Source organism: Galeopterus variegatus, unplaced genomic scaffold (assembly GCF_000696425.1).
Source record: "Galeopterus variegatus unplaced genomic scaffold, G_variegatus-3.0.2 Scaffold5594, whole genome shotgun sequence".
In the NCBI taxonomy this organism is placed as follows: Eukaryota; Metazoa; Chordata; class Mammalia; order Dermoptera; family Cynocephalidae; genus Galeopterus; species Galeopterus variegatus.
The window spans coordinates 65,337-75,283 of NW_007731705.1; the positions used below are offsets into that span (position 1 = coordinate 65,337).

Genomic DNA, 9,947 nt, shown 5'->3' on the forward strand with positions numbered 1-9,947 from the left:
AATTAGAAAGCAAATAGAACTACGAAGGATAAAGCAAACAACTTCTTTAGGATACATAAGTAGCTCCTTTAATATATCCAAACCGTAGTTTGGTGCATGAAAAACTAAATACATGTGTGATGAAACTTAAACTAAAATTTGTAATAAAGCTTTTTGTTGTTCCAATCATTTTCTCATGTTCTTTCCATTTACAAAATTAGTTCTCAATTTACGGCACAATTTTGGATGTTTATAATGTATAATGAAATCACAGAATATTATAATATAGCCCTTATGATGGAATAAAAAAGACTGATATTTCTGGAGATAAACAAAAAAGGAATAGAAGGAGATATAGGAAGGGGAAGCAAAGTAAGAAGAGAGGAACAGGTGCAGAGGGTGAGAAATGTTAAACATATGAGTGATGTAGGAAAGAGTGCACAAAAAATATGGCAGACTTTCTAAAATCCTTCTTTAAGACTGGCCGGTTATCTCAGTTGGTTAGAGCATGGTATTATGCAAGTATTCACTAGTAAGTTGGAGCTAAGAGAGAAAGAAGGAAGGAAAGAAAGACTCCAATAGTGTGTTGGACTTGCAGAGGGAGAGAACATACGTAGGGATACAAAGTAGAGTGGGGGAAAAGGGGAGGGGGAAGGACATTGAGGATAATTGGGCAATTTGTGGTAATTGGCATACTGCCAGTATGGATCTGGCCTTCACGTCTAGGGCACAATGGGGGACAATCGACTTCATATCTCATGAATATTCATAACCAACTTTTTTTTAAAAGTCCTTCTTTGAACCTACTGACATTCTACTGAAATCTACTGACATCGAAAATCACGTACAAGGACTCTGATGGGATGTTATTTATCATATAAATTTGATACCAAAGTCTTAGCCTTTCACTTTCTGAACTGAATAACATACATACAGGAGGGAAGTCAAAATAAATACACCCTTCTGTCAAATATTTAAATATACTTAATATGACAAGATGTGTCTTTTCTAAAAAGGTCTGTTTCACCTATATGAGGTGTTATTGCTTTTCAATTCCCTATTTTTGTACTAGTACTTTCTTCACAGAGTCATAGATCTGCCTGGTTCTGACTCCATATATGACAGGATTGAGCATTGGTGGCACTACAACATACAGATTGGCCAGGAGTATATGGATATAGCGGGGGACATTTTTGCCAAACCGATGCGTCAGAAAGGAAAAGAGGGCTGGCGTGTAGAAGGCAAGGATTACACAAACATGTGAACCACATGTGCTGAGGGATTTGAGGTGAGCCTCATGAGAGGGAAGACGGAAAACAGCATGGAGTATCTGAACATAAGAAAGGGAAATGGCTATGATGTCAAAAACTAGGATTGAAATCGCACATAAGCCATAGATGCTATTGACCTTGATACTCGCACAAGACAGACGAGCAAGGCCCATGTGTTCACAGTATGTGTGCGGAATGAAGTGATTCCCACAGAAGGGCAGTCGCAAAATGAGGAATACAAATGGAATGGCAAAAATAAATTCCCTTACTAACATACCAAGACCAATCACAGAAACAACCTTGTTGGTAAGGATGGTGCTATAACGTAGTGGGTTGCAGATGGCCACATAGCGGTCATAAGCCATTGCCAAGAGGACTGCTGACTCCATGCCAGTGAAGTTGTGAATGAAAAACATCTGGGTGAGGCAGGCACCAAAGATTATTTCTCTGAGGTTAAACCAGAAGATCCCAAGCATCTTGGGGATGGTAGCCGTGGAGAGGCCCAAGTCAGTAGTAGCCAACATGGCCAGGAAGTAGAACATGGGCTGGTGAAGGCTGTTTTCAGACTTGATCACCAAGAGAATAGTGAAGTTCCCTATGAGTGCAATCATGTACACAGCACAAAAGGGAAAGCCAATCCAGATGTGAAGGGTTTCTAGTCCTGGGATCCCCAGAAGCAAGAAGGAGGAGGGATGAAACTGGGTGTCATTGAGAAGGAACATCATGCTTGGAAAGGCATTAAGTCCATGGTCCCTAAAAATGTATGTTCGCTGATATGGAGGTCACCAGGTAAAACTCTGCAGAATTGAAATCTTAAAAAAAGTAAACAAAATATTATACAATTATATAAACTCTATCAGTCAATTAATTCACACAATTAAAACTATTCTGCATAAGGAGCAATAGGAAACAGTGACTTCTCAATGAGAAGAATGTGGAAGAAGTTATGTGATAGATTGTAATAAAAAGTTCTACCAATATACTCATCTGTGTTAGCCCCTTTCTTCTCTATCAATTTGCAATGGTCTCAACACTGGTATTATTCTAAAATTTTTCCCTAATACTTACATCATCAGTTACCTTTCTCTCATCATTACCCACAGAATTTTTCAATTTTGATGTACATTGGGCTCTGCCAGGCAACATAAGTAGTGATTTCTATTGGTTCTATTTGGCTATATATAACACACCGGTGATAACATACAAAATGTCTAATAGTTGTTAATGAGCACACAGATTCATTAAAATGTTATCTATAATATTAAAACTAATTTTATAGGAATTAAAATTGACCTCTTTCTTCATATTTTGTTGTTATCACAAAACAACAAAGTAAATATAGTCAAAATAGCATCAACTACCATTTACGGAGGTTCAGCCTACTCCTTGAAATGTTATGTCAGAACCTGTGCAAATATCACATATAATCTTTAAAAACACTCATAGGAGAGCATATTTAACCCTATTTTAAAGGGCACTGGGTCTCAAATAGTTTAAAAGACTCATTGAATGCTTAAAATGCTTACAGGGCTAGGAAAAGAAAGTACAGTGTAAAATAGTGAATTAAAAAGGAAAGTGAATGAAAACAGTGAAAAGTTCATTAATGCCTTACTTTTCTCATATATACAGAGCTCTTTCCTGCCCCTCAAACAGACATTCACACACATAATCTCTTTTAAACTCAATCTGTCTGAATAAGATATATCACTACCTTTACTTTAAATCTGGGGCAATCGTGATTTTAAGTGTTTAAGATATATGGAAAATATGTTGGAGAAAAGACTAGAAATGAAGAGTAAAGTATTCTGAGCATTGAATTATTAGGAGCCAACAAAACCTACAATTTTCAAAGTTACCTTAAATGTTTTATACACTTCCATGTACTTAGGGCATTTGTTACTGGCGTATTTGAAAATCATTCAATCATTTGTTATGTGTAACTTTTTCATAGTAAAAATTCTCTTTTAATCATTATGTATCACTGGAGGATTTCAAAGGAGCAATACTAATTATGACTATAGTTTCATGAAGATAATCAGAATATTATCTAAACACTGATAAGAAGGAAGCAAAGAAGATGGTCCAGGATAAACAGATAATAAAAGGAGCAGTACAATATGGGTGGGGAAGTAGGGAACTTCTAGAGTAAAATGTAAACAGTTCAAAAGCAGCAAAACTAATAACACGAAAAGTTAATTGCAGGAGACACACTGTGGAATGTCCATAAGAACTGAGTTTTTCTTCATAATGTTCTGACCTTGAAAAAAAAATAATGAAGACTTTAACAAAGGGTGACATAACAACATAGAGTGAAAGTAGGATTCAATCATAGAAGCAAAATTTTTGTGATTTATCAATGTATATGTTAATCGTGTTTTTTTATTAAATAGACTTTCTGTATTCCTAAATAATATCTCTGAAGGACAGGAACATAAACAATAGACTCAGAAAGCCATAGAAGCAATGTTTTCCCTTTTTCAGCATACCCATATGCAACAGAATCTCAGTAAACAAAAAAAATTCTGTAGCTAATAAGTGCCAAACTGATCATTTAAAGAAAAAAATGTAAGTTACATATCTGTTTTATTGCAAAAGAGACAAATGGTATTATATGAAAGGTCTCGGAAAAATTCACATTTTCTTTTAATTCTACTTTTCTGTGAACTTTCTAAAGTACCTTGTAGTCTGTGTTTGCAAAAAAAAAAAAAAACTCCAATAATTTCTCTCAACTCAGGTAATTATATTTCATAGTGGGAGAGTGTTTGAGTAGAGTAGTTGGTTAAGTAGACTGACTGTGATATGAATATCAAGTAGAAATCATTGAAAGACATACACAGAACAATGAAATTGTGTATTTCAGTTTTACTTCCTCACTATTCACTGAACTGGCTAAAACAAAAATCTGAACAATATCGTCCTCTCCTCTCCACATGCAAACATACACACACATTGTATTGATTCTACCTCTGTAGTTCCTTTAAAATCAGTACATTTGTCTCCATCCTAGTGGGACAAGTTCTAACCATTATCATGTCTTTGATTACAGCACAGTACTTTCCAGTGCTTAAAGGCATGAACTCTGCAGTCAGACTTAATTGTGTTTAAACCCAACTTCAGGACTTACTGACTCAAAGTCAAAAGAAACTAAATAAGCATTATCTGTTAGCAGTGTGATTTTGTACACATACTTTGAAGTCTCTATACCTCCTTTTTCTAGTGTATAAAATAGAAATAATAAATATAAATAAGCCCAAATGTCATTAGTTTTAAACAGAAATTTATTTTAAGACACTTTGAACCATACTCCAAAGATACTATGTTATCCTTCATTCTTTAGATACCAATCTACAGATATTTCTAAAATGAAAACCAGATGTATTCAGGCTGAAATCCAAATCTTTTAGTGGTATTATATGTCCCTTCCTAGCTGTGATCCTATTCATTTCTAAGGTTCATCCTTAGTCTTCCTGCCTCCAGGCTTTTTGCATTTTCTTCTTCCCTTCCACCATCCCACAGTGTCTTCGACCGTCACCGTGTCCTTAAGATGCACCTGTGAGCTGGGAGACAGGGAAGACTCACCAAACAGAGCACTAGGATAGAATCCTGTCTGTTTTGTTTCAATCTGCTCAGACTTTATAAAGGCACTGCTCTTTGCCTGTGAGGAGCTTTCAACAGAAAATCCCCAGAGCCACTGTTGTAAAGGACATTGTGGATTCTCTGAGCATTCTAATTTATAATCTGGCCTTGACTGAGGAAGAAAGAGCCTTTAGGGAGCCCTGGCTTCAAAGTAAATGAAGTCAGAATAGTGAAGATTAGGTCAATAAGATGGCAAAATAGAAGGTCCCAGACCTCCAATCCTCCCCCACAAAAACACGCAGTCTCTGATTTAGCAACTATCCATGGACAAAAACACCTTATTGAGAGCTCCAGAACCCAATTGAGTAGTTACAATTCTGGTGAAGTGCAGAATGAGAAAAGACACATTGAAAAGGGTAAAAAAGAGAAGTTTCGCTTTCTCACCATGCAGTGCCAAGAGAGACCCCTCATCCCTGTGGATCTCTTATAGGGGAAAGAGGGAACAAGGAAAATGTGGCATATGTACAGGATGCTATGTTAAGTAAAATAACACAGGCTCAGAAAGACAAATTCCACATAATCTCACTTATATGTGGGATCTAAAAAGGTCAAACTCATAGAAACAGAGAGTAAAATGGTGGTTATAGGAGGCTTGGAAGTGGGGGGATTGGAGATATGCAGGTCAAGAACACAAAATTTCTATTGGAGAGGAGGAAGAGTCCAAGAGATTTATTATACATCATGGTGACTATAATTAATAACAGTACATTGTATACTTAAAATTTGCTAAGAAAGTAGATTTTAAGTGTCTCATCCCATCCAAAAATGATATATATTGTGAGGTAATTCACATGTTAAATAGCCTGATTCAGCCATCGTACAATGTATATGTACGATTATATATATATATATGAATAGCTTATTCCTTTCATAGTTCATCGGATTAAATTTCATAGAAAATTTATTTAATTATAAAAATAAAACAAAATGGGATCGATGAGATTGAATTGCATCTCAACATTAATGTGGAAATTTGACACCTTTAAATATAGTTGATTGTACATGTCTGTGGGGTATAGCATTGAATATCAATACCTGTGTGCAATATATGATGTTCTTATCAGGATAATTAGTGCATTCTTCATTACACAATGTAATCAATCTTCATGGCCCTTTACCAATTCCTCCCCCTTCCCATTTCCCACGTCCGGTAATAACCTCAGTTCTGTTTTCTTCTCACAAAAGTTCAGTGCATTATTGTGATTGTTACATCTTTCTCTCTTTCTATTTTTTTAATTTATTTACTTATTTTTTACTAGGTCCCACATATAAACAAGGACATGTGGTATTTCTCTTTCTGTACCCATCTTATTTCACTTAACATAATTTTCTCTAAGTTCATCCATGTTGCTGCGAATGGCAATACGTTATTCTTTTTTATGGCAGAGTAGTATTCCTCTGTATAAATATACTACGTTTTCCTTATCCAGTCATCTGATGATGGACATTTAGGACGGTTCCAACTCTTGGCTGTTGTAAATAGAGCTGCAATAAACATAAGTGTGTCGATGTCCCTTCGACATGATGATTTCCATTCTTTTGGGTATATAACCAGAAGTGGGATTGATGGATTGTATGGCAGTTCTATCTGTAGCTGTTTCAGGAACCTCTATACTATTTTCCATAATGGCTGCACCACTTTACAGTCCCACCAACAGTGTAGGAGGGTTCCTCTTTCTTCAAATTCTCTGTCTTTTTAATAATAGCCAGTCTAACTGGAGTGAGATGATATGTCAATGTGATTTTGATTTGCATGTCCCAGATGCTGAGTGATGTTGAGCATTTTTTCATGTGTCTGTTGGGAATTCATATATCTTCCTTTGAGAAAAGCCTGTTCACCTCCTTTGCCCATTTTTTAATCAGGTTACTTGTTTTCTCACAGTGAAATTGTTTGAGTACTTGCATGTTCTGAATGTTAACCCTTTGTCAGATGCATAGTTTGCATATATTTTCTCCCATTCTGTAGGTTTTCTTTTCACTCTGTTAAGTATTTCTTTTGCCATGCAGAAGCTTTTTAGTTTCATACAGTCCCATATGTTTATTTTTCCTTTGGTTGACTGTGCTTTGGGAGTCTTATTTATAAAGTCTTTGCCCAGTCCTACTTTCTGAAGTGTTTCCCCTATGTTTTCTTTTAGGAGTTTTATAGTTTCAGGATGTACATAGAATTCTTTAATCCATTTTGAGTTGATTTTGGCATATGGCCAGAGGTACATGTCTAATTTCATTCTTCTACATATGGATGTCCAATTTTCCCAGCACCATTTATTGAAGAGACAGTCTTTTCCCCAATGTATGTTCTTGTTGCCTTTGTTGAAGATCAGTTGGCTGAAGGTATATCAGTTGATTTCTGAGTTCCCTATTCTGTTCCCTTATTCTGAGTGTCTGTTTTTATGGCAGTACAATTCTGTTTTGGTTACTATAGCTTTGTACTATAATTTGAAGTTGGGTAGTGTTATACCTCCTTTTAGATCTTTAAACAATTTTTTAAACACTTTTATGTCAATCTCACCAATTTTGTTAATTGTAGAACTAGGAATTCTATAAGTTTATTGTTATACTTAATTATAATTTTTGTATGTGTCAAGCATGTATATTGTATAAATTACATATGTACACTTGTGTCTCATTACTCAGGGATTTCATATTACAAATTTGTTTACTCCCCAAAATGTATTTGCAATGCCAAATTAACACTGATGGCACTTTCACAGTCATTTGCAGACATACATAAAGCTGCCAAAAATTTGAATTACCTGATATGTATCTGAAGTCTAACAGAGTAAGTCTCTGACTTCTAGTTTCACCTCTCATAATGTAAACAAGTGTTCTTTTTACAGTCTACTTAGTGCCATGTTTTGTGTGCTTTTTGTTGGTGATTTCACTTTTTAAAAATGGCCCCCATGTAGTGCTATAGTGTCGTCAAGGGTTCCTAGGTGCAAGAAAATTGTCATGTAGTTTATGAAGAAAATAACTTTGTTAGATAAGCTTTGTTCAGAAATGAGTTATAATGCTGTTGGTTGTGAGTTCAAAATTAATTAATTAACAATACAGTTCTCCCAGAAAAACAAGGAGTTTACCTATCTGTATATGAAGCCACTCTGGAAAGTACTAAAGTAACATCTATAGTGTGTAATAAAGATATGGAAAAGATGTATTAAATAAAATGTATGGGAGGTCATTGTTTTGGACTGATTTCCTTCACTAGGGCCCAACAGACTGAACCAAAATGGGGTCACATAATTAAACTGAAACTCTACAGAAGCATGAACACCCCCAAATTGACCTTACCCCCCACCCTAAAAACAAGAGATTGATAGCAACCAATCAGAAATGGCACAGGCAACCTGAGCCAGCATAAGCAAGTTCCCTCTGCTTTGATACTTACAAGGAAACTAACCTAAAGTAACCAGACATTAACCAATCAGCTTTTTTTGTATTATTCTGTTTTCTTGTTTCTACTCAACTTACTTTATAAAAATAAATTGTTCTGCCATGTCCAAGTGAGGTCCCCCTATTTTTAGATGGAATGCTGCCTGATTTATAAATCACTAATATAAGCCAATTAGATCTTTAAATTTGTTGAAATTTTGTTTTTTAACAGATTTTTTAAAAAGACTAAATTTGTGGGTTCACAAAATGTCAACTAATGAGGAAAGAGTAGGGGACAGCATTGTTCTGAGGCTGAAAGTCAACACGCAGTTTAACCAGGGTCAGGAAAATGTCAAACTCTTAGCTGGTGCTGGTTACCTTGCACATTTCAAAAGGCAGTAAGGCATGAAAAATGTTAAACTCACAACTGAAGCACAGTCAGCATATCAGGAGGCTGCAGAAGATTTTTTAAAATGCCTGTTTAATGTAACACAGGTAAAGGGTTATAAAAGTATTTCAAAAAGTTTGAGGAAAAATAGAATTAAAAAAAATAACATGAATCTTTCCATGAACTTTTTGAAGTACCCTCATATATCACAAAATAAAACTTGGATTATAATATAAAATTTTAATGTCAAATATGACTTAAATGCTCAAAAATCATATGAATACAAACATTATGAAATAAAATTTAACTTAATATCTAGTTGACATGGATGATGTTAGTGTTTGCTTTATATTTTTTCTGTATTAAAAATAAAAATGCATTATTTAAAACAAAGGGCTGTGATACCATTTTTGTTTTTGAATACATGCGTATGATACTTTCAAGAACTCATATCTCCAAGACTCAAGCAATCCTGCTGAGAGGCAGGCTCCAGAGACACTTAAGGAAGACTCCACCCCTACCCCTTCCTGGACTGTCCTCTTACTGAGATGTTAGCTCTAGAAGCTAAGTTCTGAACTCAAACCTCCAACCCCCAAAGGCTTCTTTCTCTGACACCATGGGGAGGTCATCACCACTCCAAGCCCATGGGAGCCTTAGACATCTGGAAACTGTCTATAAACAAGCCCAATTGGAAAAGTTGTAAGCCATGAGAGACTTGAATGCTTCCTCAGGCTGTTGGGTGCTCATCCTGATCCACGCAGAACCCCCAGTGAGGTAAGCCAGTGCACAGTGGCTCTCATTATGTCATGAGCTAGGCAGACCATAGTCAAATGGAAGGTTTCAGGGCTCTAGTCAGAGCTGACAGGCTATGAAAAACAGGCTCGTGTAAGAATTTGCAAGTCAAATGATCCCATTTGCTTTTGTGGCCATTACAAGCAACAGCATCTACTATGTTCTGGATTAAGACTAGGCTGCAACTTTCCTTGAGAATAAATTTGTGCATGAGTTTCTCTGTTTACTTCAGTATATCAAAGGAAGATTGATGAAGGAAAGGATGGGAGTGTAGATGTATCAGTCCTATATTCTGTGATGTCTGAGCAATATTTTACCCTGCTCAAAGCAGTCTGAAATGCATTATATCATTTTACATTTACAAAACCCTATGGGATACATACCTCTTAAGGTTTAATGTAAATATTAAAAACTTTGTAAGTATAGTTGGATTCAAATCCCAAATTCATGAATTCATAGTAAAATAAGAATAGCTTTGGCAATCTAATTGAACATTCTTAGCTTGTTTTTTG

The 9,947-nt window shown here is 35.6% G+C and overlaps 1 protein-coding gene across 1 annotated transcript; it reads right to left on the minus strand.

Annotated features, from left to right (window-relative positions):
* Positions 1 to 1,036: 1,036 nt before the first annotated feature.
* LOC103605106 (olfactory receptor 52E2) lies at positions 1,037 to 1,975 on the minus strand. The gene has a single exon (XM_008589688.1). The coding sequence runs from the start codon at positions 1,973 to 1,975 to the stop codon at positions 1,037 to 1,039; it is 939 nt and encodes a 312-aa protein (XP_008587910.1).
* Between the last annotated feature and the right edge of the window lie 7,972 nt (positions 1,976 to 9,947).

Bases quoted from the DNA above. Each gene is read 5' to 3' on its own strand.
- LOC103605106 (XM_008589688.1), bottom strand. From the start codon at position 1,975: ATGATGTTCCTTCTCAATGACACCCAGTTTCATCCCTCCTCCTTCTTG.